At 35.6% G+C, this 26,738-nt stretch overlaps 3 protein-coding genes across 4 annotated transcripts in view; 2 read left to right on the top strand and 1 right to left on the bottom strand.

The window, feature by feature from the left end:
• Nucleotides 1-1,344: 1,344 nt before the first annotated feature.
• On the top strand, nt 1,345-5,636 carry LOC109244588 (protein-lysine N-methyltransferase N6AMT2). Its single transcript, XM_019411701.1, has 4 exons — nt 1,345-1,781; nt 3,434-3,592; nt 4,662-4,743; nt 5,175-5,636. The coding sequence occupies exons 1-4, from the start codon at nt 1,398-1,400 to the stop codon at nt 5,321-5,323; spliced, it is 774 nt and encodes a 257-aa protein (XP_019267246.1). The 5' UTR covers nt 1,345-1,397; the 3' UTR covers nt 5,324-5,636.
• A 1,513-nt stretch (nt 5,637-7,149) lies between these two features.
• On the top strand, nt 7,150-13,973 carry LOC109244587 (rhomboid-like protein 15). Its single transcript, XM_019411700.1, has 13 exons — nt 7,150-7,391; nt 8,442-8,607; nt 9,118-9,421; nt 9,613-9,645; nt 9,735-9,826; nt 9,992-10,065; nt 11,035-11,129; nt 11,205-11,277; nt 12,583-12,752; nt 13,258-13,309; nt 13,389-13,445; nt 13,552-13,623; nt 13,703-13,973. Exons 1-13 carry the CDS (start codon nt 7,368-7,370, stop codon nt 13,706-13,708), a joined length of 1,218 nt encoding a protein of 405 aa, XP_019267245.1. The 5' UTR covers nt 7,150-7,367; the 3' UTR covers nt 13,709-13,973.
• Nucleotides 13,974-17,812: 3,839 nt separating this feature from the next.
• Nucleotides 17,813-26,738, bottom strand: part of LOC109244586 (ubiquitin carboxyl-terminal hydrolase 12) — a 22,740-nt gene continuing 13,814 nt past the window's right edge. For both annotated transcript variants that reach the window (XM_019411697.1, XM_019411698.1), the window contains exons 17-32: nt 24,946-25,023; nt 24,758-24,846; nt 24,522-24,630; nt 24,367-24,435; nt 24,165-24,275; nt 23,816-23,871; nt 23,554-23,731; nt 23,302-23,403; nt 23,150-23,221; nt 22,069-22,134; nt 21,845-21,910; nt 21,385-21,471; nt 21,148-21,264; nt 20,945-21,019; nt 20,716-20,799; nt 17,813-18,429 (exon numbers count right to left, since the gene is read on the bottom strand). In XM_019411697.1, coding sequence (XP_019267242.1) covers nt 18,388-18,429; nt 20,716-20,799; nt 20,945-21,019; nt 21,148-21,264; nt 21,385-21,471; nt 21,845-21,910; nt 22,069-22,134; nt 23,150-23,221; nt 23,302-23,403; nt 23,554-23,731; nt 23,816-23,871; nt 24,165-24,275; nt 24,367-24,435; nt 24,522-24,630; nt 24,758-24,846; nt 24,946-25,023 — 1,401 coding nt within the window. In that variant the 3' untranslated portion in view covers nt 17,813-18,387. The remainder of the gene's footprint in view (nt 18,430-20,715; nt 20,800-20,944; nt 21,020-21,147; nt 21,265-21,384; nt 21,472-21,844; nt 21,911-22,068; nt 22,135-23,149; nt 23,222-23,301; nt 23,404-23,553; nt 23,732-23,815; nt 23,872-24,164; nt 24,276-24,366; nt 24,436-24,521; nt 24,631-24,757; nt 24,847-24,945; nt 25,024-26,738) is intronic.

The raw sequence follows: 26,738 nt of genomic DNA, 5'->3' as shown, positions 1-26,738 counted from the left end.
TCTATAAATAGAGGAGATTTCAGCTCATTATGTACATCAGTTTGAAGTTGAATAATATATCAATCTCTCTTTATACTTGTCTTCGGTTTATTTACTTTACAAATACTACTTTTTTTAAAAACAAAATATGTATTTTTATACTAACTTTTATTGAAAATAATATAAAGTAGAAGTCTTAAAACCATCACTATCTCATACTTAGACTCAGGGGCGGATGTAGTCAGTCAGGGACGGGTTCAATTGAACACATAACTTTTGACCCGGAATAAAAAATTTATGTGTAAAAATTCATTAAAACTGTAAAATAATAGATATGAACCCATAACTTTAAAAAATATAATAAATTCAATGCTAAAAATGTTTTCTCAAAAGTTATCATATACCTTATGAGTGTAAACAATATAAATAAATCACGGGAAAATCATAGCAAACCGTAATAATCCATTAGACCAAATGAAAGATGCGCAAATAAGTACTCAGCGTTAGGAAGAGAGACATTAAAAGCTTTTGTTGATAGTATTGCTGTGGTCTGCCTCTCCATGAAGAGGTTCAGAGCCTTACAATGATGTTCCACTTTCCCATAATATGTGTATCGTTATATCTTTCTCTCTCTCTCTCTCTCTTGAATAGTAAAGAAGAAGAAGCCCCCTTTTCTAGGGTTTCCTCTCTTGGTATTTATAGCTGTGAGCTTCGTGAGCTGGTAATAAGTGGTCGTGACCACGTTGGGGTTTCGCCTTCATGATGACGGACGGGCCGTGGCCTTGGTGATCGAGTCAGATAAGGGTAGCATACCGCTAATTTTGAGTGGTCGTACCACTAATCAATCATGAATTAGCTTAAGACGGGATTAACTTCGTTAATTATCGTGGGGTCGGATTCTGACCCATACAATTCACTTAATGTAGAAAGCGTTAACATGCATTTCTATATTCAATTTGTTTATTTTTGATATACATAGAAAATATAACGGTTAGACAATTGGACAAACTTAAAGATTGTGGATGACTTAATTAGAGCCACATAAATATATCTTGTACATATTCTTGATACAGTCTGAGTATTTATTACTGAAATTTGTGAGACTTATAAGACAAATTTTTCTTTTATTATCAACTGTTATAGAAGTCAATTTGACACAACAAAGGTAGACGTCAGGAGCAAAGTACTTCACTTGAAGGGATGATAGGATCTTTACACAAATAGCCGGTTAAATTACTAATTATTTTTTCTATCCACATAGACAGATTATATATAATTATATAATTATATATATATATATATATATAATTATAAATTGTGCATATATTATTCTTCCACCTACTATTTTTAGTTTAATCAGTTGGGTGGGTGACTATTTGTGTTAATTCTTCTTCAAGGGAGGGAGGTTTAAAGTGTATATGAGCCATATTGTAAAAGAGCTGCGAGCTCGCGAGGGTTTAGCAAAAATGGAGACTGCAAAAGACACCGTACACCACGACGTCGTTTTGGAGGCCGACCGCGACGACGATACGCCGGCCCTAAGCTCTCACGCACTAGAAGCACTTAAAGAGTTCCTCGCCGAACAGAACGGAGCACTAGCGGAAGCTTCATCAGCTGCGGCGGTGGAGCAACAAGCGGAGGATGACGTGGCGCTTGTGACGGAGGATTGGAGGCTCAGCCAGTTCTGGTACGACCGCGAAACAGCTGAAACCGTCGCCGCTGAAGTCCTCGCTCTTTGCCGGTCGATTGATTCGCCGGCGGTTGCTTGCATTGCTTGCCCCACGCTTTACGCTTACCTCAAGGTAAGATATTTTAAGCTTTGATTATTTCAATTCTACTGTTTCAGCGCAGAATGTCTTGCTTATAATTTTTTTTCCACAGTAAGTGAAACCGATAAAGCACAGTAAATAATCTAAGAATATTGTTAATTTCATCTTTGGTAAGAAAATTAGCTTATGGAGAATTTACCAAAATGAGAAGAATAATTCTTGGCCCTGGGGCTTTAATTCAATAGCAAAAGTAGCCAGTGGCTGGGCCTTGAATTTTAACAAATTTCTAACGAAGATGATTCAATTGAACCCGCTTCCTTGGCTGTGGCTCCACCACTGAAGGTAGTACAGTGCAATGTGTGTGAGGCGCAAATTACAAGTTTGAATCCTGCTAGTGAACTGGTGTTTAGATGGAGAAGGTAGAGTGCAGGCTAATTAGCTGGAAACAACGATAATTCTATTTAAAGAAAAACGAATAATACTTGAAATTCTGATTGAGGAACGTTTTATTTAGCAGAGTTTACAATTAGTTGATTTGAGTGTATTTTAGTTGTCAAACTTGTATTAATTTATAACTATTTGTTCCTTTATATTTAGACATTAAAACAAATTGCTTTTTTTCTTTCAAAAAAGCTAGTAAAAAAGGAATCCTTTTGTCCTTATGAAGATGATCGAAACTTGATTGTTGAAATAGAACCACTAATATATGCTTGATTGATTGAATGAAGGAGCAAACATGGGAATTTAATAAGATCTAAGACAGATGAGCTGGATTGTCATTGTGAGAAAAATATGTTAACAGGGAATAAACTTGAGGAAAAGAGATTGTTCGTGACTAAAATGTAGTATGAGAGATATTTTGAAGAACAGGGACAGTTTAGTAAAATTTGTAGCATCAGAGCTACTAATTACTGATGGGGGTGCTTTGTTTGCTAATTTCTCGTCCAGCAGAGGAGTCATATTAGGCGGAACTGTCATTTCATCTATATAAATGCGCTATCTGCTGTGTCTTCTATTCGCTTGATCTGAATTTTGTGCTTATGTCTATTGAGTTGAGCCCGGTTCCAAAAGCAATTGGTTTGATTTTAAAATTAAACAAGGCAGTTTAAGTTAGTTCACAACCATAAGGAGTTCGCATGCAAAGCACCCAAGGGTTTGGCCTAGTGGTCAATGAAGTGGGTTAAGAACCATGAGGTCTCAAGTTCAAATCCAACAGAAGCAAAAAGCACTAGATGATTTCTTTCCATTTGTCCAAGCCTTTGTGGACAGAGTTACCTGGTACTTGTTGTCGTTGGGAGGTAGCAGGTATCCCGTAGAAACACCATGGTTATAAAAAAGGGGGAGTTAGCATGCAAAAGCAATAACCACATGAAAGGAAATTCTTTTCAAAAACTTACATCGAAATATTCTGTATACATTCTTCTATATTCCTTTGGTTTTCTATTTGAATATCTATTTCATCTTCGTATGTGTATGTAAATTATTTGCATGCTCAATTGCAGATTATATAAAAAATTTATAATTTGTGTCATATTGTTTCAAGCATGTCATTACACTAGTAATAGTGTTTAGGAAGCAGTTCCTGATATTTTTCTTGCATTTTCCTGTTATACGATATTTAGTTCTTCATGGTGAACTGATATATTTTCCAACTTCTAATGCTTTATTTTATTACTCGGTCTCAGAAAACTGACCCTAATGTTCAAGCACAACTTTTAGAGTATGACAAACGGTTTGAACAGTATGGAAGTGAGTTCACATTCTACGACTACAACCAACCAGAAGATCTTCCTTCATCATTGAAACACTCATATCCAATAATTGTTGCAGATCCTCCTTACCTGGTGAGAGCTGATATGTGTCGTATACTGAAGTGGTTCTATGGTTATTAAAGAATATCTTTTTTTGTACTATATTTCATTTTTACTTGTGACTAATTTGATTTCCGAAATTTCCTGTATACTTCAGAGATATCTATAAATAAATTATCATCCTTGTATTCAGAATTTTGCCTATAGTTGAAGATCATCCATTGCTTAGTTATGGGTTTCTCACCTTGGATGGGCCATTGGATGGGATGGTATACGAAAAAAAGAGCATAGATCGCATGAAAGTATCCCAAACTTGACTGTTTCATAGTCTGGCATGCAAGTTTTTGAGTGAATCTTATGCTTGCCCTTTTCTTTTCTTCTCTAAATTTGGTCATCTTAGTATCAAATGTTACTTTCTCTTCTATCAGAAAATTCACCTATTAACCTCATGCTTCTTTTCAGTTTCTACTGGTCTCCATTAATGGGACAATTCTACGCTGCCTTGATTGTTCATTTTTCTGATTTGTTATTCTTCGGGCAACAGGCATATATTAATATCTAGTTGGAAAGTGCTCATAAACATTTTTTTCTCAAAAATAATTGCTCATAAACACTATTTTTATCTTTACCTCTGTTTCTTTGCTTTTTTATTTTATTTGCATTGTGTTTACTTTTTATTAATCTGCATTTCCAAGGTTAGCATGGTACTCTCTAAAAATGCGAGGATCCTGCTTAAAAAGAACCTGAAGATAGGCTTGCCTGAAATTGACCTGTAGAGCATCTTCAGCTATATTAGAAGGCTGTTTGTAACCTAGAAACGAATAGATACTTCTCGTTCAATTAACCTCTTTTATCTGTGTTAGAAAACTAACTGCCTTTATGCACTGTTGTGATGCTGAAGATGAGTTAATTTCATTATTGATGTTACTTGTCTTGTGCAAGTTTAACATTTGTACCATGATTCATTCACCTTTGTTCTTTTGTTTTTCAAAGTTGGGAATGCTATGAAAGTGAATTGCTCACTTCATTGTCATTACATGTGTGCAAGTTTGACATTTATGCGATGGTTTATTCAATATGTACTTTTTTTTTAAATTTTCAGAGTCGGGAATGCTTAGAGAAAGTTGCTCAAACAATTTCTTTTCTCATGAGACCAGGACAACCTTACTTGCTTTTACTCACAGGTACATACTGAATTAATGCGGTGTTTTGGGACCTGGCCTCCTGTCGTTCATCTTGTTAATAGGTCATTGAATCTAACTATTTTTTCTTCATTAGACATTGAATCTTGTTATCTCTACCTGTCTTCATTCTTCATGGTGGTCATGAATATGGTTACTAATTTTATTATTAACAAATATTACGTTGGTAAAAAAGTCGATAACTGTCAAATGGTTTAAGAGATAACAGACAAGGTTTATCGACTTTCATCCATCTCCAAAGCAAAAAGAGGAGGAAAAATATTTAGAAGAACAGAGAGTGAGAATGCCACCGAAGTAAAGCAAAGAGAGAAAAAAAAGGAGAAAGTGAAGAAGGATATTCTGTGTTGAAGATAACCAGTGTATGCCTTGAATGTTCTTTAACCTCTCTGTTTTTTCTTTTTTTGGACATGCAGGTGAAGTGCAGATGGATAGGGCTTCAGAGCTCTTGGGTTTACATCCATGCGTTTTTAGGCCACATCACTCAAGCAAACTAGGCAATGAGTTTCGACTGTTTACAAATTATGACCCAGGGATGAGGCTAGGTGGCTGGGAGCAGGCGTAACAATGCTTATTCAATATCCTCTTCACCAAAAATGTTGTAGGTTGAAATTGGTTCGTGATAGAAGCTTTTTAGAACATATTTCAAGCTAGCTACACATCCTTTCATGAAATATCGTTTCTACACCTTCTTCAGTTACCTAAACATACCTAAAAGAACAAAAATATTAGAAATAATTATTTAGATGTATTCTGGTTTCACGTTCAGTTACTTATCTCTTTCTATCGAGTACTATTTAAGGTGCTCGAAAACCCATTATCCGTACAATTTGTCAAATTTTGTCAGCGTTTTACCGTCAGTTCTGCGTTATCCATCTTTACCTTGTGTTCATTTATAGGGTTTTCCATGGATTGTACCTTGTTATCTCTGAGTTGTTGGCCCCGTTTGGCCATAAGTTTTGTCAAAACAAATTTGAGATTTATTTTCAAAACTCATGTTTGGCCATAAATTTTGCTCATATTTTGGCCAAATCCCAAATCAAAAATTTCAAATTCCAAAATTAGCCATTGAGCTGAATTTGGGCCAAAATCCCAAAACTTGGGAATTATATACATGTTTTTTCAAAATAAAGTTGGAAAATATGTTTTGAAAACGTATGTCCAAACATATTTTCATCTTCAAACCAAACTTCACCCAAATCAGATTTTTTAAAATAAATTTGGAATCTATGGCCAAACGCTAGCGTAGTTTCATCTGTAGTCATTCAAGTTAAGTTTTGTAACATAAAAGTCACTTTTCTTTACTTTTTAACTAAAAAAAAATCATCTAGTTAACAAAAATATAAATGTGGCCCGAAGATGTTATTTTTGTAACCACGCACTGTTTGGATATTTCTTTTTCGGCACAATAAACTTTGGCCTTCCTATCACTATGTAGTTTGTTTCGGTGCGAATTTATCCTCAGGGATTTTTTGGTTCAATGGTGGGATAGACAAGGTTATTTTATGGGATGTGATATCTCAAGGGATTAGCTATCTCACCTTCTATATAGCTAATGCTGTCAGTTTGATATAAAATTTGTATCGTGTATTAGCTAATATTCATAAATAAATATGAAATAAATAAAATCCCAAATTTTATTTGGAGATCAGTATCCTTATTTCGATAACCAAAAAATATTTCAATGTTTATCCTAAATTATACTAATTTATCATGGTTTTGTTATAAATTAATGCAAAAATATATATTAATTAACTTTGATTTAGTAATTGGAGTGTATGTAAAGGCATGTCTCATGTATATATTAAGCTGATGTAAATATCGAGTGCGAGTGAAAACATCGGGTGCAAGTCAGTTTTTAGTCTGATCTGGTACATCATTACATGGTTTGACGCTTGGAACTCGCTCATCAAGATTTCATATGGCATTGCAATTGCAGAGGATGCAGATTTATTTGATCATACAACCTCCTCGGAAAGTAAATGATGATTGGTTGACATGCATACTATTTGACCAACCAGTTTGAAATGTTAGAATAACAATATCTACTAGTGGTCAATATGTTAGTTGAGATGAATGTTGTTGGCGGACCGTCACAATTCTACCCTTGCATTTACTTTCTTTTTGGTTCTACTCCGATCCCTTTATTCCAAATTGATTATATCACTAAAATTCTAAGTTAAATTGGAAGAAAATCTATTTTATTTTCCCAAAATTAATAAAACTATATGTCCTAGGAATACATAATAAATTGTAACATCATACAAACTTTCCTATTTAAACCTCAATAACAAAAAAAAAGTAGGAAAAGCTTCAATAATGAAATTGACAAAATATTCTAAACATAATATTAAAGCAGTCGTATAGAGTATAGATAACTAAAAAAAAATATTAACGCGTTCTCACAGAAAACTTAGTAACGAAGAGATTACTATTCGGATCTAAGAGGGTTGCTACAAATGGATTCGTGACGGACATTGAATCGATTCAGATCCCGACCCGACCCATAACCGGGAGTATATATAAATATACAGTCTTGAGTTCTACACTCTACCTGAAAAGACAACGTTCGAATTGGAAATCTCGAAAGAAGAAAAAACTCAGTGAAAATGAGACCAAACATTGTTTCTGAGGTAATTTTTTCTCATCATTTTCATTTTCGATCTACAAGTTATTCACTTATCCTTTTTGTATGCTAGGGTTCTTACTGAAGTTAGAAAAGTAGCAGTGTATGAAAATGTAGTGAAAATGTTTGAATTTTGAATTTGGAATCTCGGATCATGTTAGCTATGGAGAATTAGAGTAACTTAGGGTTATTTTTTTAGCATTATTGAAAATTATTAGGTGTTTTCATGAATTTTTGGTCATGTCATTTTTTGAGGGACTATTTATGGGAAATGGGAGTATTTCTGTTGACTGTATGTAACTGTGACACGCACCACATATTTTGATGATACAATTGGAAATTATTGTGATTTTTTATTGAATATATATTAAAAATCCAGTAGTGAAAATGTAGTGAAATGGTGACAAAGCTAATGAGGAATTCACTGGCAATAATGTATTTGCATAAAGTTTTTTTTTCAATCACAAATTTCATATAGTTTGTAACCTTGCCTCAGCTAGTACGGTCGATTTCAGATGTTGTTACTGAAGTTTATATTCAATAACTGTATTGTTCTTTATATTCTTGCAGTGATTATGTCACTGCAAGGCTGCAAAGATAATGTGCTTTATATTACTTTTGAAGAATGATTATTCCTCTTGGATTCGCTAACATTTAAGCACTTCATTATTATAATGGATTGGCCATTGATTTTTTTTTATTTTAATCAGTTTTTTTCATTCCAAATTATGTGTCTATCTTTTCCTTTTTTCAAAAGATTTCTATTAGCTCTTTATTTTTAAGTGTCACTTCAAAGCAAAAAGTGATATTAAGATCAAGGACTACCGAGTTATCAGATCCACCATTTTACTTTATTATTCTTCCGATAAGAAGCAACTAGAGATATTGTCTTCTTATCTTATCCATTTTATCTCATGTCTACATATTCCTACTTCAGACAAGTAAAATGGAACATATTTCTTAGTACTGCATTATGTCTAGCTTGGAATTGAAAGACAATAGTTAGTGAGAATAATAGCTTTTATGTTGACTCTCACTTGTTCCAATTTGTTTGTAGGCGGGATTGCAGACAAGGATGGGACAGTGGTGGGAAGGAATTCCTGTACTTACATCTGCAGTGGTGGTTGTTTGTGGGGTAATTTACTTGGTTTGCCTTTTGGTTGGATATGACTCCTTTGCTGAAGTATGCTTCTGGCCCTCTGCTGTAATTTCTCGATTTCAAGGTACACAGTCACTTATAGTGCTGCTCATACATCAAAATGTGCCTGTTAAGAAGAAATCATGTGAAGCTGCACTCAAATTACTCTTTCTATATCTGAAAGATAAATTTGATTGAATCTTTGCAATTGAATTTGAGCATGATTATACGTTGCTATTGTCTAGCATCCATTGATGAGGATGGTGGCTGTGGTGGTTATTTAGCTAGGAATTAGTTTCTGATGATCAATTGTTTTAATCGCTCTCTTGCTTAAAAGCTGCTGGCACCCTTACTCTTTCATACTCTTCTCGTGCATTTGCCACGCACATGCTTAACTTTCAAAAAGATATCACTCATATTTGTCATCCATTCGCGATGAATCACGTAATTTCAACTTTGATTTTCTTGCTCTACAGTGCATGTATGCCTTTTGTGGAGCTATAATTTTGATATCCTTTCTTTCTTTGTCATTTCTAGCATAACTTTGTATCTTATTTATGTTGACAACCATTTTATTTTTGTGTTTCTCTGGCAGTTTACAGGATTTTCACCTCAATTCTGTTTCATGGTTCTCTACTGCACGTTCTGTTTAATATGTTAGCTTTGGTTCCTTTGGGTTCTGAGCTGGAGAGGATTATGGGATCTGTGCGCCTGTTATACATAATTGTTCTGTTGGCCATTAGCAGTGCCTTATTCCATCTTCTTATAGCATTGTTGGTTGCTCATAATCCCTTTCATCCTTCTCCATACTTTATGGACGAATGTGCTATAGGTTTCTCAGGCATCTTATTTTCAATGATTGTGATTGAGACGAGTCTAAGTGGGGCTCAAACTAGAAGGTTTGTTTGTTTCCTGTTTCTGGATCCTGTATCTTCTTTTTAAATCAATTAAAGTATGGTTTTTCTTCGTTTCTTTCACAGATAGGTTTGGGAAAAAGACTGTCTGAGATTTGATATGACTGGTCACCTTAGATCAATTTTGAGTTGTTGGAATCATGTGTTTGTTAATGTCAGTTTGCTTCTTTTTGCAGTGTGTTTGGCCTTTTCAATGTGCCTGCTAAATGGTAACAGTGTAACTTTCCGATAATTGGACTTTGTTGTACGTTTCGCACCATAGCATCTTATGCTATAATATTGATTGTTTTTCCACTAGGTATGCATTGATATTATTGGTGGTGTTTCAGCTTGTTATGAGTAATGTCTCCTTACTTGGACATCTATGTGGTATTTTGTCTGGATTTGCATGTAAGTAAATTTCACCCTGCTGGACCTTCTTCAAGTTTTCAAAATTCTATTCCCTGTCATTTGTGATATCATGATAATTACGTCCACAATCTTTACATCTAAATTTGTGTTCATATATCTTTTAAAACTTTTTCTTTTTCCCTTCCCTTTTCTTGATGGTACCAGATACATATGGATTGTTCAATGTTTTGATACCGGGGACTTCTTTCTTCTCGGCTATTGAATCTTCCGCATATCTAGTAAGTTCTCTAAAGAAATGACAGTAAGATACTCCGATATTTCTTAACTTTTAAACCACTTGTGTGGTCAACTTTGACGTATAAAGTGACATGGAGCATCACCCTTCTGATTGACTTGGCTTGCTTGTTTGCTTCATTTTTCTTTGATACTTAACTTCCCACCTTGGTTTTTTGGCATCTTGTAGATAATAAAATCTTAAATAGGACAAAGAACTACGGTTATTTAAAAAAGAAAAAGAGAGAATAAGTTAAGCCTATGATCAGGGCATTTGCATGGTAAATTGTCACAGCCAGAGACACTACTAATAGCTGACAGGGGACGGATGATTTAATCCAAAATGGTCCTGTGGTTAACCAAGCTAAAAGATAATGTGTTTGCATCTTAATTAGTACAAGAAATTGTTGCCTCTCGTTTACTGCTGCCGTGGGTGGTTTGTCCTAGGCGATAACAATGTCGTTAAGTAGATGCTGCTTCAAGTCCTTGTGCTGATTCTATATGTTCTCTTCTTTGAAATCCCAAAGATAAGTGTTTCAGTAGGCCGTATTATATCTCTGGTTCATTCTTTTCTCAATTGGTAAATGTAAATTTACTAGAATGGCACTCAAGGGAGTGGACAAGAACCCAAAATTTTTATAAGAGAAATGACCCAAAAGATCACAACCTGTGGGGTAAACACTTTTATAGCTGTCGAAAACAATCCAAAATTAAGACACTCACATCTTTCTCCCTTTGATTGTCAAACCGGTTAACTCCCTTTAGGTTTTGTGTATTTAACTTGAACAAGAGAAAGATTATTTGTTCATTATTGTTATATTGAAAGTTCGGTTCATTGTAACATTTTAGTGGTTGAAGCATGTTTTTTTTTATGGCACATCTAAGCCCTTGCCCACCTCTCAATTTCGTTTTGGTTGATGCACTTCAATGACAAAGTGAAATTAGCAAAATACTAATATCTATATTTTGGGCAGTCAACTTGCGTGAGGCGACCAAAGTTTATTATGTGTACTGGTGGTAATGGTGCAGGATACCTACCCACACATTCAAATCAAACTGTGACCTCCAGGTAGATCCTGTTCTTAATTCAGTTATAATCTTTAATCTGAGCATGTGCAAAAATAGTAATGTTTCTTCCTTTCAGAAATGGAGTGCTGTCTGGAAATATTTGGGAGAACCTCTCTTCGTGGATGCCACAGAGAGAGAGCTCTGCTCAGGTATCTTCCAGATTATCCAGACTTGCTTTTTCTGAGTACACTAGAAGATAAACATATGGATATTGGATTAATCTGACCTTGCTTCTCTTTAGAAATAGTACATGCATGAAACTATGTTTGGTAGATTTTTTGGATAAGAAATATATGAATAGCAGTGAGAGAGATGGTAGACAAGTGACACAAAGGAACCCTATGTTTGTTTGATTTTAATGCTGGTGATGACAAGCTTATTAGGGAGAACAACTTCTGTCTTGTTATCTTTGAGACTATTGACCTTCATACTCTATAAAGTGCAATGCAACCTTCTCACCTTTGAGAATAATTGCACAACCTACCCAAGTTTCTTGTTATCACACTTAAAGGTAATCACCAAAGTAGTGATTGAAATGAACATAAGTAAAGACCATATTAGTTGGAATCATGTAAGAAAAAGAAAAATAGTTTACAACATCTCTCTTTTTTTTTTGGTTCCTATTAAGTAATTTTTGTATGCTCTTTTTACTCTTTCTGGTTTTGAATAAGATTTAAAACAGCACCATTATATTAAGTGGTATAATTTGTTTGTCAGTGTCTTACTGAGTTATTTATTTATTTTTTCCTCTTATTCTTTTTCTCCTTTGCTTATTCTTATTTTCTTTTCTTAGGAGGCAGGATCCTAATTTAGTTTTGCAAACTTTAGTGAAGGTTTTCATAAATATGCGAACTACAAGGTTTGTTAAAATAGTATCTTCTCTATTATCTCACAAAAATGGATTAAGTTTTCAAAGCACGTGTTACCTCCTCTAAGAGTTTTGGAGGAAAAATCACAGAAGTTGGAATGGAGAACGTTTGGTTATTGATAAAAAATATAAACAGTTGAGTGTGCATGAAATAGAGTGGCTTTCTCGGACTTAATGTGGTATGAGCTCATATTTCTCTCTCAAATGTCCCATTGACTGATCTAGATTAGGAGGAGTTGAGAGGGTATGGATGTTATTTCCCTATCTAATTAGCTTGATATCTATCTTGTCCTCCTTTTCTTGTCAGCAGAAATTTCTTTTAACAAAGTAGGTAAAGCTGTAATTGTGCTTGGTCTCTAGTGGGCTGTGAATGAGAGTAAGTCGATGCCATTTTCTAACCTGTGTATTGATGAGTCTCGCAGATGTACTCGTCAACCTTCTCTTGCAGAATACTCAACGAACTACACAACTGCTTAATAGTCGCTACTTACATAGCTCTCTTTTGTGTGTGTTGTGTCCTAATGTATAATAAGAATATAAATCTTGATTTGAGGTCTATCAAGTTATTAACTTGTTGAAAATGCAGCCGGTGACAGATGATAGCAGGTTTCCTGGGAGAGGAAGAACTCTGACTTCTCAAACCTCCACTGGAAATCATGATTCAACGTTACAGGCTAGGCTCCTGAGTGGTAGCAACAGCCCTGAGCGTATTTCAGCTCCAGCGGCAATAGGTGGAGAGCGGAGCTTAACTGGAAGGTACTAGAAACAGACTGTCGTTACATGCTAATAAATTGATGGTAATCATATCGATTTTGAATTTATCTTAATCATTGGTTGTTGCACGACGATCGATCTGTTTTTAATTGCATTTCACGTTCTGCTGCCTACTTATACTGCTATCCGATTTAGTGATTAGCTGGCATACAGGTGTTGAAATTTGGCATATCCAGTAACCAAGCTTAAGTTATATCACTACAGATAGGAAAAGCTGGTTTTGTTCAAAATGTTCACAAAACTACACTTCGTTTACACACGTTTACGCAGTATAATTTCTTCTGGATTTTCTGATTTCTATATATATCAACGTAGAGTTATATCAAATAATCCATATCACAAGTAGAGGCTCGAATTTCTATAATTGGCTGGCATTCAACTGCGGATAGAGATTGATAGCTCAACTTTTATTCTTAAAACCTAAGAGCTTGGTATCGTGATTTGCTCTAAACACACAGTTATATTTTGATTCTGTGTGACAACTCAGTCAATCAGCAGTAGATACTACGGCCGGAGCTACCAGACTGCTAGGACAGCAGGTATTTGATCCAAACTTTGTACCCTTACTAACTGTTTTCCTTACAATTGTCAATGCTAAAAGTATCTCTTTGTATATAGGGCTCCATTCTCTCAGATGAAAAGGTTCAAAAGCTTGTTGCAATGGGTTTTGAGAAGGTACAGTTATGGTTCAGATTCGCTTAATGGTGGTGGTTTTAGTTTGAATGCATCATGAATGTGCTAATCTGGCTCATGAATGCGCTAACGATCTTGACTTTCTCAGACACAAGTAGAAGTTGCACTGGCAGCAGCTGAAGGGGACTTAAATGTTGCTGTGGAAATTTTAAGCCAGCAGGTATTTCTTTTCGGGTGTTTATTATCCCATACATAGGGGGCTTTATTCTTACCGGTTCTTTCAAACATCTCATATGCAGGGTTAATACGAAATTGCAGTCATCAGATTAACATCATAACATGACTAAATGCCAAGTCTTTGCAAAACGTTATCTGATTATCAACCCCTGGTTTCTTCCTCTTTTTTGTATATATATTCTGACATCAAATTTACCCTATAGTTCTCAAGAGAAGGCCTTTATGTGTGTGATTTACGTCTGACCCACATAAAGCAGATCTTAATTGTATACTGTAACTACTTTTGTGGTTACTTGCTGCAATATCAATGGATCATCTTTTCCGGTCCTCCTATCCAATGTGAGAATGACTTCTCTTTTCTCTCTTTTAACTGCAATTCTAACTGCAAACATCTTTCTTTTTCCTCCTTGATATATACGCTTTCCTCCTCTTTTTTTCCATGAAGTTTTTGGTCTAACACGGGAATTTTCTTTATTTTTCCTCCTTGATATATAAGCTTATTCAAATAGCCAGATTTACTAGTGGTCATTCAAAAATAGCTACAGTTTCAAAAGTAATCGAAATTTAGTCACTTTTCAAGTAAAGATAAATCTGAATGAAAACACTGTTCAAAATTCGAAAAATTATTCCACTATAATATACTGGAATTTTAGTATATTATACTGGAGTTACAGTAGAATATACAGGTCCAGCATAAAATACTGGAGATTGGAGCACCTCCAGTATATTATACTGGAACTTTCCATTGGAGCTCCAGCATAATATGTTGGAAGTTCATACACAGGTGCACCGATCTCCGGTATATTATGCAGGAACTTTTTGTGTTGCAGCAAAATAGTGGCTATTTTTCATTGACTTTGCAAACGTTGGCTATTTTTGAATGACCAGTCCGAAAACTGGCTAGCCGGTGCTATTTTTACCTTTTTTCTCCATGAATTTTTGGTTTAACACAGGAATTTCGGCCCTGGTTATGCATGACGAGCAATTTCATCTTTCTATGAGTTTTAGAATGTATGATGGAACTACATCACAATTTCGAATCCTCCTAGTAAACGAAGCTCACTGAGTTATGAAACCGTAAATAACGGATGATTTGTTAAAAGATATAAATGCTTAATGCAATGTTTTGTTTTCCATGTGTTGGCGGATTCTTTTCCTACCTAATCTGTTTACATGGATAGTAGCAAATACCCACAACTATATAAAATTGAGATTTTTCTTTCCTATACCATATATGAAACCTTATTACCAAAAATGTGCATAGTTTTTAATTTACCCGCCCTGTCCACATTTTTTCTACAGTTATTATACCAATCATTGAATACTAATTAATAGTAGCTGAATCTTCCTAATTTGTCGAGCTAAAATGGAGGAACAAAATATTCTGAAAAGATTTGGCGTAAATCAGATCAAATCATATTCTTCCAGATATTCCTATTTAGGTGCGATACAATTATGGAAGTAAATATTCTTCCAGATATTTTCCACCATTGATAGCAATTAAAAAGCTTGAAAGCTTTGAATTCAAATTTGGGTTTTCAAAAATCATTATTTGTTTGGATTGGAAAATAATCGGGAATATGGTTTGGAGTTTATATCTCAATTTTGAGGGGTTTTGGTGAAGATTAGACTTGGTTTTGACTGAAATTAAGATTGAAACTCGAAGAAGAAGAAGAAGAAGACATATTGCATAAATTGTAGATAAATTGGAGATTATTTGTATTCTGATTGTAGATGCTTTATTTTCTGTTTTCACAAATAAAAAACAGCTAAAACTTCTACAAATCTTCTGAAAAAATGTAATTATGTCAAAAATCACTATTATGCTACAATTGGATGGGACTTGGGATATAAAAATTCAATGTACCCAGTTTGTAGATATTTTGTAGATAAATTGTAGATTATTTGTATTCTAATTGTAGGTGCTTTGTTTTCTGTTAGTGTTTTCACAAATCAAAAACGACTAAAACTTCTACAAATCTTCTGCAAAAAACGCAATTATGTCGAAAATGCCAATTATGCTACAATTGAAATGGGAATTGGGATATTAAAATTCAATTATAAATTAATACCTAAATCTACTCCAAATGAGCTCAAATTTGAAACATAACTTCCAAATATCATCGGGAACAAACCTCAATCATCAATTTGTCAAACAACAATAAATCTAATGAACCCATTTTGAAATTAAGAAAAAGAAGAAGAAGAAACCCTAAGCAATAGTAAAAAGTAAAGCGTCATAACATCTCACCATTATAAAATATCATAAACTACATTAAAATATGTTCACAACCACTGTATAAAATCATTGTCACCTGAAGAAGAAGAAGAAGAAAAAGAAGAAAAGGTAGAAGAAGAAGAAGAAGGAGCAGGAGGAGGAGGAGGCCTGAAGTTGTTTAAAAAGTGGGTACAAGTTAAAACTTTTTCAAAAAGTGGGTATAGAATAAATGGGGGCGACCAAACAGGGCGTCCCGTGCAATTCTTACGATGGCCGAAGCTCAAGAAAGCCCCCGGACCATTAGTGCATAGATGAATTAAGAGCTTCGTAGGCGTGGAGTCATATCTCAGATGGGGATTGGGCTGGGACGAGGAGGTGGAGCCTGTGATTCCTGGCCCAGTACCCACTTGGCCGATAATACAGGGTGAATTGTGTGAAGTACACAAATGGCCCTCGAAGTTGATGGTTTTGAAATTTCGTCCCTTGCGAGGGGCAAAATTTTTAACCTTGACGATTTGCCCATGAGGCAAGCGGGGGTCAAAATTTAGAGAACCCCCCCCAACCCCATCCCACCCCACCCCACACCACACACAAAAAAAGTATTACTCCCTTCATTTTAATTGGATGACATATTTTCCTTATTAGTCCGTTCCAAAAGAATGACACATTTTTATATATTTTTATATTTAGAAACAATTTAACTTTAAACTTTCCATTCTATCCAGTTTACCCTAAATGAGAAATTTTTATAGTCACACAAATATCATAGCTCCAATAAGCTTTTTGCCCTTTAAGCTTTTAAAACCACATGTTTTAAAAGTCTTCTTTTTTTTTTTAAACTTTGTGCCAAGTCAAACTACATCATCTAAATTTAAACGGAGAAAGTAGATTTCTGCAATTTTTTTGGAACGGAACGGGGTCTAGTCTACTTAGCTAGACTAACTGAACGGGGCTTATGATCATGCGGTCATCCTTTTTCTTTTTCTTTAGCATTTCAATTTATTTGATAATTCTTTTCTTATGAAACATTATTTTGATTCAGTATATATCTGAGATGCGTTAATTAGCTGTTGTATAAGATAGTCCTGTTTAACAAATTTGGTCAATTAGTATAAAATGTACCTCAATGTTCGGTCTGTCCACAACGTTAACAATCTATACCCAACATGTTATTGAAATATATATCAATTTACCAATGGCTTTGACAGGTGAGTCTAAAAAATGGTGTGTATTCAATATGCACAAGGGATGGTTGTGTCGTTTACTTTTTAAGTCACATCTTACAACTGAATTTTCCATCGCCAAGTGTGCCTTTAGCTCTCTAATCTAATTTCTTGTCAATTTAGCTTCAAAGAGGTGAAGCAATGATAGTTTCAAAAGTATACTACACGAATTTCAGCTTTTTAACGGTTGAGAACAGTAATAAATTGAAAAATGAAAGTATATTCCTACAGTACAAAAAGGAAAAGGTGCAATTGCCAAGATAGAGTGTTTGTGTACACCATGATATCATTGCAATAATTCCACAGCTAAGCTTGTTGGCAATTATTTTACATTAAATATAGATTACTGACTAAATAATATTACCAATTTAGGTGTGTTGGAGAAAACTATTAAAGATGGTTCAGAGAATCTAAGCTTATGCAACAAGAGAAAGATCTAGTGTTATCTAGAACTCTCTCTAACCATAGATCCATCCAAATAAGTCATTAGTTGATTCTCTAATATTGACTTATTATCACAATCAAATTGTTAAAGGATTTTCCTGCGAAACATCTCAATCATCTGCCATCAAGAAAGATGAGAAAAAAAGGCATCATCAGTTTAAGCAATAGTTATTTCTACATATAGTAGTTTGGACGAAATAACTCGGTAAAATAAATGCAGTGAATTAACACTTCTCCCAGTCCAGCGGGCCTTCATTAACAAAAGAAACGAAAAGATAGCCAACAAATGAATAATTCACATACTTGAGTGCGTGGTTTTCTCAGTTTCGGCCAAACTAAACAAACAGCAAAACAAACACAGAGAAATGAAGCAAAGAAACATATATCAATACTATAGGGAGATTTTACAAGCCCATCCCTCACAAGTATGACATTACATACAACCAAACTGAGGAATGGGAAAATTCTGTAAAATAAAATGCAGATAATGCAAGTCCAGAATGCACCCAACTATATCAACTATACATCCCTTCAACCAAAATCTTATATGCAGAAGATAATGTCAAAAAGACCCAACCCTCAGCAGAGTAATAGCTGAAGGTGAGGGCAGAAACTGCAGCGCACATCCTAACTAAACTAAAGAGCAAAATACAAACCTCCCTTACCAAACCAAACTGAAAGGAAGAATAATAGCCTGCAGTCTGACCAAATTACCAGGAGGAAATTAATATTCATGCTAATCTCTTCTCTTCATTCTACTTATCATCCTGCCATAGCTCACAACTCTTTTACATATCCCTTCTAGCTCGTGAGGGGTGTACACTGTACAACCAAAGCCCTGCTGGAGTATCACAGACCCTTTTCAATTGTATATCTTGACTGGCTTTTCAAAGGTGTGGCGGTTCTGCAAAATTCAGGGTGAAATATCAAAGCATAATAAACTAAAAGAGGTCCTTTTAACATAAAATGACCACACTATAAGGCAGCAAGCCGCTCAAAGGGAAGGTCCAGCACACAAGTAATATTAAGTCCTTCCGCAACTATTAAACTGATGTTTTTTGGTACTACACATGCAAACCACTCATTGAATTAATATCATAGTGAAAAATGGCAACATCAGCCATATCTAATATCTGACTGCACCCCCCGAAAGAGAAGGTCCAGCGCAAGAGAAATTAAACCATGTCTGCAACTATTAACTGAATTTATTATTATTATTATTTTATAATCGATCTACGACCTGAATACCTTATCACATAGCAAGATCTAGGTCACAATCTAGTCACCAGAACTACAGTAATGACAGTAAATCTTAACTTGGCCCTAACAGTTCGCCAAAAGCTAAAAGCATGCAATAATGAAAGTAAATCAATATAAATTAGGTTTTGTAGATTATAAGAGCATAACCTGTTTCATTTAACTGACACTACGTACTTTATGGCATTGTGAAGAGTGATTAGTACCTTTGTACTGATTAAGACAAACTAATTCTTGTCAAAAGTGATTAGTCCCTTTGTACTAATTTTTGTTTTTTCTAACAAGTCCTTTGTACTGATTTAATAGCCTAAATCGTTCAGTTGTCCTTCCCAATTCGCTTGTCCTTTCTTTATTGCCGAGCTTTCCCTTTGAAAATTTTAAACTGCTATATTAGTACATTTTAGATTATTGCAACCCTGACATGACAATTGCCCATTAAAGTCCTCAAACTTTCCAAATTTCAATTATTACTATTTAAATACTACTATACCAAGCTCAAACATAAAAACATATCCTTAATCCACCACATGGAAGTCAACCTATTGCACCTATTTTTTATGCAAATAGAGTACCTAATTGAAATAAGAGTAAAGATCTAAGCATCCACAAAACCTTAAAGCAATCTGTAGAGTGGCTCAAGACATGATAAAATCCATTGGAAACCCATAAACTACAAATGAGGGAAAAGTATATTTACTAACGCCTTCCCGCACGTATAACCTAGTTCTAGCGTTTACACGTTGACTGAAGATAAATTTTACCCCTTTTTTGTTATTTTTGTTTTCTTAAAATAAAGAGAGAAGAGGCTCAATAGTAGCGGGCTTAGAGCAGAGGGAAACAAATTAGGCGCAACAAGCAGTGGGCCTGGAACAAACATTAGAAACTCAATGGGCTGTGCATTTTGTGTGTGAAAGACAGAAAGAGAGGCTCCCATAGTAGCTTCATAAGCTGACCTAAGAGAGAGAAGCCTAGCACAATAGAAGATGAAGGGAGAGCATGCGATTGTCAAAACGAGCTCACCAAAGTTTGGGTTCTAATACCAAGAAAATGGATCCCGGGCCTCACTCAACCCTAGAACTAGCTCATGAGGTGAGGATTGCGTAAAACCATATAAAAAGAGAACATCTCATTTGCTCAACCAATGTAAGATACTTTAACACCCTCTGCACACCCAGGCAACATGTGGCACTTGGGGTAAACCATAAGAATACGCCTGGCTTTGATACCATGTGAAAGAATCTGAACATTTAACCCCAAGACCTTAAGGCAATGCATGGAATGGACCAGGACATTACAAACCTAAACCTTGATAGTGCATTTCCCAACAATTAGGCTTTATACTGTATAATGCTTTAGGGTGTTTGGATAACAAGAGAAGTTGCTATATTTGTTTTTCCCACTTCAAAAACCCTCATTCTCTTTTTCTATCGACATTCCATATTTCCCGTATAAATTGGAACGATGAACTTATCCAGAAGAAGAAAATTCAGAACAAGAAAGACATCTCAATGATTTCCATTCAGCTTCCTTGCATATATAATTTATTAAATGTGCTACAATGGGAGACTTAAATTGTTTCAACCAGTACATTCTCAAAAAAAATTGTTTCAACCAGTAACTTTTTACGGGCTATTTTCAAAGAGAGATTTGTGACATTTGTCAAACTGTATGTGCCTGTTTCATTAGCCCAAGTAAAATATTTGTATGAGAGGGGAAATCCACATATATATATATATATATATATATATATATATAATGGCTAACAAAAGAATATGTTCTGCTCAGATCAATAACTATAAGAGTTAACAGCCCTTTAAGAGGAGCCAAAATTTGGGTTGTACAATTGAGTTACTCGCATGTTTAATTCGATAACCAAAAGGTAACTCCTAGTATCTTGGAGTTATGCAGAAGCCATAAGACCTAGAGAATTTACCTGACTAACATATGGCCTCTTAGATGTATTATCTGCATGCTCCAATCCAAGGTACTGCTCCCAAGCGCCATAAACATCTCTCCTCTGCAACAGGAATATAAGCATTTTCAGCATGGACAGAATTTAGAAACAAAGAGAACACAACTAAAGCTGACCCAAACATTTATACGGAAGTTGAAAATGAAATCCAAGGGGAGGAAGAAAATACAAGATAACATCAATACACTACCTGAAAGCGGCTAGATACAATGTCCGAATCCTGAAGGTATTCCGGGCGCCCCAATGATAAAAATGCAAATTTCCACTAGCCATCAAAAGAGTACAGAGTCAACCCCCAAGTCAGTCATAGGGCTTTCAAAAACTAAACCACCATGCTATAAGTATGCAAGCAGATTCCATCTGCAGCAAAAGCTTTGTGCTCACACACTGTACCTTAGAAAACTCCTCATCTGGAACCTGCAATTTCTTTTGAATGCGCACTTTAATCTCCGCTAAAGTTTCACCTTCATGGATGACCAGAAAGAAAGGTTCTCCAAAATTCTGCACTTGCTGTAGAAAACCAATCCAGTTACTAATTTCAACATCAGATGCAGCAGTGTATCAGTAACATCTTAGTAACATCAGATGCAGCAGTGTATCGGTAACATCAATCAAGCCAATATGTAATACCATTTGATTTTGTGGAGTCTCTTTCGTGAAATGGTAAACATGAATTAGACGATCATGGGGACCAAGATTTTTCTCCTCCTCTGGTATCTGCAAAAAAAAAAATTAAAATAAAATAGATGCAGTAGTAAGCAAGTAAACAAGACTAACTTATGCCATAAATATCATCATTACTTGCCCAGATTGAACTGTCTAAAGCAGAGGTCGGTGGAACAGAAGGCCTAACAATTAAAGCTGACACAGCAAAGCATAGCAATCAAATTAAAACCCAGACCCTAGATTCTCCATTTTGAAAAATGGTGGGGGGGGGAATGGAATATTTATTCAAATCTCTGCTTAAACTTTCAAAACCTCACCAGTTTTTTTTTATTTTGTTGTTGAAAAAAAGAGGTAAAAAGACCAAAAGGAGATGACGAAGAGAGAAGAAAGAAGAAACCAGCCAGACAACACCTAGAGAACTAACCTCCTCTGCCCGCAATGTCCAATACTGGTCATTTATATTCTCAATCTTTTCAGTGAGCGGAAAGATCTGGCAGATTAGCAATAACGAAAGCATGCATTAGATAGACAGACAAAAGAACATTTAAGCAAGCAGTGCTAGTCTTGAAAGGCCATTTAGCTATCAAACTAAAATGTCAGCACAAACATAATAAAAGATAAAAGTATTGAACTTATAGGACTACTCACCTTATAAATCTTGTGATAGAAGACTTCCAGTAACCTAAGCTCTGCATTTGGATGGGACAACTCTACCTGTTGCAGCAACCATATGCCAGTAGTTATATTCTCATACCAGAAACAGAAGCCATCATTAAACAGAGACAGAAGCCATCATTAAAACGAAGCCACCATTAGACATATAATATTGGTTGCACAATATACATGACAGATCTAAATCTCGAATTGCCAGTCAAGCTCCGCATGATCTTTTCCTTTTTCCTTTGTAGATAGGATGCAGGGAGAAGACAGGGAGGCAAATGTCCTCAAAAAAATGCATGTAGAAAGATTTTCTTCATAATATATACACTGATGAAAAACATTAGGGTGCACATTCACTACAAATCCTTTATTAATGGTTTTAAATAAGATAATCTGATGGGAAAGAGAGTACTCCCATTGCCTGAAAAAAAGAAAGATCGCCATCTTCCAAAGTAAAACAAAATCACAAAAAGATTGCCAACCCCCACATGTCAAAAATAGTGAACTTTCACATACTCAATTATGGTCAAACAAATTGAAAAGCAAAAGTTGCTAACTTGTACTTCTCATGTCACTTCTAAATCTCTAAATGTTATTTTCAAAAGACAATTTGATCATTGCCAATCTAGCATAAAAAAAACTGTCAATCTGACCCTTGAGAACCGAAATATGACAATCTGATTGAGGGAAAAAGTATTAACCAAAGTAGCAGAAAAACACACTGGCGTAGTGTAGGAGATGAATGCAAATACCAACTCTTCAATTATTACTAATACTACGCCTCGATCCCAAACAAGTTGGGGTAGGTTGACGGTTCAACTCTTCAATTATTAAGGTAAATAAATAACACGAGTTAGACAAGACTGTATCCTTTTCCTACATGTTCTCCACAGAACCTGAATCCATCTAACGACATTCAGCAATGCATAAAGTACCTAAAATACATAATCATCTAGACATAAGAAATCTACCACATTAGGAAACTGCTTTTTTCCTGCTGGGTGCAGAAATTGCTTTCTTCCGTTCATAGACTCAATATTGCAATTCAAGTTGCTACACCTATCTATACCTTTGATTTGATTTCATTAAGAACATCCCCCACGGTACTCTGCTTAGGCAATCTTACATTCAAAATTTCAACCTGAAAGCAATGAAAAAATATGTAATGAGGAAAAGTAATAATTTGATTTGATTCAAATGATTTTGCCATACTAGACACACCTCATCCTTCGTAGAATGATGAAAAGCAACTTTAAGCGTCTTCAGACATTGTAATTCTGGCAGAGGAATGTCCAGAACTTCGTAATAAAGAATATCAGAAATCTATCACCCACCCAAAAAAAATGAAATGTGGTTAGTCCATTGGCACATTAGATCGTACCAAAATAGTATACCACTGTCCACTTCTATGATGAGTAAAGCGTTAAACGTCACCATGTGCTCCCAAGATAAAGTCAGTTCATGTTAACAAACCTGATTGTAATGGATTAGCATGTCTACCAAATGATCCACGGACCGATATTTGATGGGGTTAGGCTTGGGTTGCTGAGAGTAGCAGTTGTGTGAAGTAAGCCTAATTTTGGAGGGATCATCCACACCAAGCCGTTGCGCCACTCTCTCCACTACATCATCATATGTATCACTTTTTGCTCTGTAATTTTACAAAAACAAACAGTTATAGATGTAAGCAAATGCTTTGCAATAAATTGAAAGATAAGATACCAAATAAACTTACAACTCCAGACAGAAATCATCCTCCTTCGGTTTCTCCAGTGCTCGAAAGTGGACAATCTGTAAACAACGAACTCAGATTTAAGGAATCAAAAATGGAGAAAGAAAAACATAAAGAGCCAGTTGTACGGTGTACACGAGCATAAAACATAAATTAAGGCGAGAAAGATGTCACATATACAGTAACAAAAAAAATGCAACTAGTCAAGGCAAAAACCCAGGGGAGTTTTGAAACGTATTTCCTTTGGAACCACCATAGAGGACCATAAACCCAAAAAATAAGGGACAAGAATTAACATCAACATAAAGAGCATCACCAGCTTAGCGAAAACTGGAGCAGTATCGGGATTCACCTGGCGATTTTTTACATATTCCAGATATGAAGGAACATCCGGAAATCGGACTTGTTCTTCAACTTCAGGAGAAGCTTTCTTTTGAAAGCATATAATGTCACCATCTTCAATCTATAAAAATTAAGTCAGTCAGAAAAGAAAATCTACATCTGAGAAGATATGAGCTTTCAGCAACTGGGTGGGGAAAACAGAAGACAAAAACCTGGCTAAATCGAAATGAAGCCTTTTTGTCCAGTCTTTCACACATGACAGAAGGTTCAAATTTTATTTCCTGTAAAGTAAAAAGACAAATTCTCATGTCACGTCAATAAGATCGATAACTGTATCAATAACAGAGAGAAGGCAACAGTAACACACCTCAAAAAGGTCAATTTCTTGGTCAGGAGCAAATCTAGCCAATTCATTCAGTTTTGGAAGTATTTCAACTGGCTTACTAGTACTCTTCACAAAAAGCCTACCAACATATCTGGAAATGCAAAAAGGGAATAAATCTTGTCATTAGACCTTGTCACAAAAATCTTCATAAAAAAAAAGACCTTGTCACATGCCAAAATATTTCTAACATGAGGTTCCTTTAAGAGCAAATGACTTACTGAAGCTCTTCTTTCTCAGGATCATAAAGCTTAAAGAAAAGGAGTATATCATCTTTACTTTTTTCAGGTGGAGGACTAGGAACGAGATCCTGAAATATTCCACGAGTTAAAAGGTAAAGTACAGTAGAATCTAAGGCAAAAAAACACTTGTCAATAAAGGAAAGTAATCCAAGGCAATTTAAAGGTACCAGGCCAAGGTCCACTTCCAAAAATAATTTTAACTCGGCATTGTTGGTCTTGTTAGAAACTTCCCTTAACTGACCAACCTGCACATACAGATAGCTGTCTTCAAACAACAGTATACATCATTTAAGAAAAGCTAAAAGCGTGGAATTATGGAAATTATTATGAAGAATGATAGAAGCAAAACAAGGCAAAGTCTTTTTGTTGGATAGGCAGAAGAGAATGTATGCAGTAAAACAACATGTAAAGGTACAACTAAACAATTCTAGAATCATAAGGCTAAGACATTCAGTTGTTGGCAAGCAAAACTTTGTAAAGATAGATAATACATTAGTTAGTGCAAACATTTTAAGAAACCAACATTTGCATGTCCATGATTTCTTAATTAGTTTGACAGGATAAGAGATAACTACACAACAAATGAAATGCCATTGTATAACCTACTAAGTTGCTCGGACACGAGTGCGGGTATCCGACACGGGTGCGGATCTAGAGGTCGGATCCTTCGAGATGTAAATTATAAGATTCGGGGATACGGATCCTAGTACGGATACGGGTGCAAGGATCTAGCTAAAAATGTTGGGTTGTCCCATATCGGTGGGGATTTGAGGTCCTTGGTCTCCTTATATGGTCTTAGGCAATCTTCACCTCATATGCTAGCTTTTGGGGTTGAGTTAGGTCCAAGGTCCATTTATCATGGTATCAGAGCCAGGCTCATTCCAACTATTGTTGCCGATGTTGAGCCCCCATTTATGTTGTCCATGCTCCAGTTTGCAGACCTGGGCGTGAGGGGGAGTGCTGAGTTGTCCCACATCGGTGGGATTTGAGGTCCTTGGTCTCCTCATATGATCTTTGAGCAATCCTCACCTCATAAGCTAGCTTCTGGGGTTGAGTTAGGCCCAAGGTCCATTTATCATAAAATAATTCAAAAATATATGTGAGAATGCATGGGAGAAAAATCTATTATTAACTAAGGCTGTTGGTGGGCCGGTCTTGGACCGGGACCGGACCGGGCCCGCGGTCCTAACGGGCTAAACGGTCCTGGTGGGCCGGTCCCTTAATGGGTAATAAGCCCGTGACGGGCCGGTCTTGCTCGTGTAGCCCACGAGACCGGGACCGCTAAGCCCGGGACCGGCAGGCGGTCCTGGGCCGGTTCAACCGGGCCTAGCGGTCCTAACGGGCTCCAACGGCTAATTTTTAAAAAAAAAAATTTTTTTTTTAAAAAATAGCCAACGGTCAGATTTTAAAATCTAGCCGTTGGCCTTTAATTTTCAACCGTTTGGAATTTTAAAAAATAGCCATTTGGCCCCCAAACTTTATTTTAACCCCAAACTTTATATAATTACACTTTTCCCCAATTCTCAACTATAAATACCCCCTCATTCTTTCATTTTTACTCACCAATTCATCAATCTATCTCAATCTCTCTCAATCTATATCTAATTTCTCTTCTATAATTGCTTATTTTATTATTGCAATTTCGTGAAAAATTGTGAAGTTGGTGAATTGAAGTATTCAAGTCTTCAAGTCTTCAACGATTTTCAATTTTCAAGAAGTTGTTCGGCAATTCGGTAAACTCGTTCCAACTCTTAACTTTTAAGAATATATTTTTGTGTGTTTAGTTTGCATAATTGTAATTAATATGGCATTTTCTTTGAAAAAAATGTTTGGTGGTAAGGGAAAAGCTAAAATTGGTGAAAGTAGTCTCCAACCTACTACCCTTCCCCCGGCTCCCCGACCCAGACCTATTACCCGTCCTGCTGCTCCTATTATTCTTGATAGTGATAACCCTTGTTTT

The sequence above is a fragment of the Nicotiana attenuata genome, unplaced genomic scaffold (assembly GCF_001879085.1).
Source record: "Nicotiana attenuata strain UT unplaced genomic scaffold, NIATTr2, whole genome shotgun sequence".
NCBI lineage: Eukaryota > Viridiplantae > Streptophyta > Magnoliopsida > Solanales > Solanaceae > Nicotiana > Nicotiana attenuata.
The sequence above is the reverse complement of the archived record's forward strand: the minus strand, read 5'-3'. Positions and strand labels throughout refer to the sequence as shown.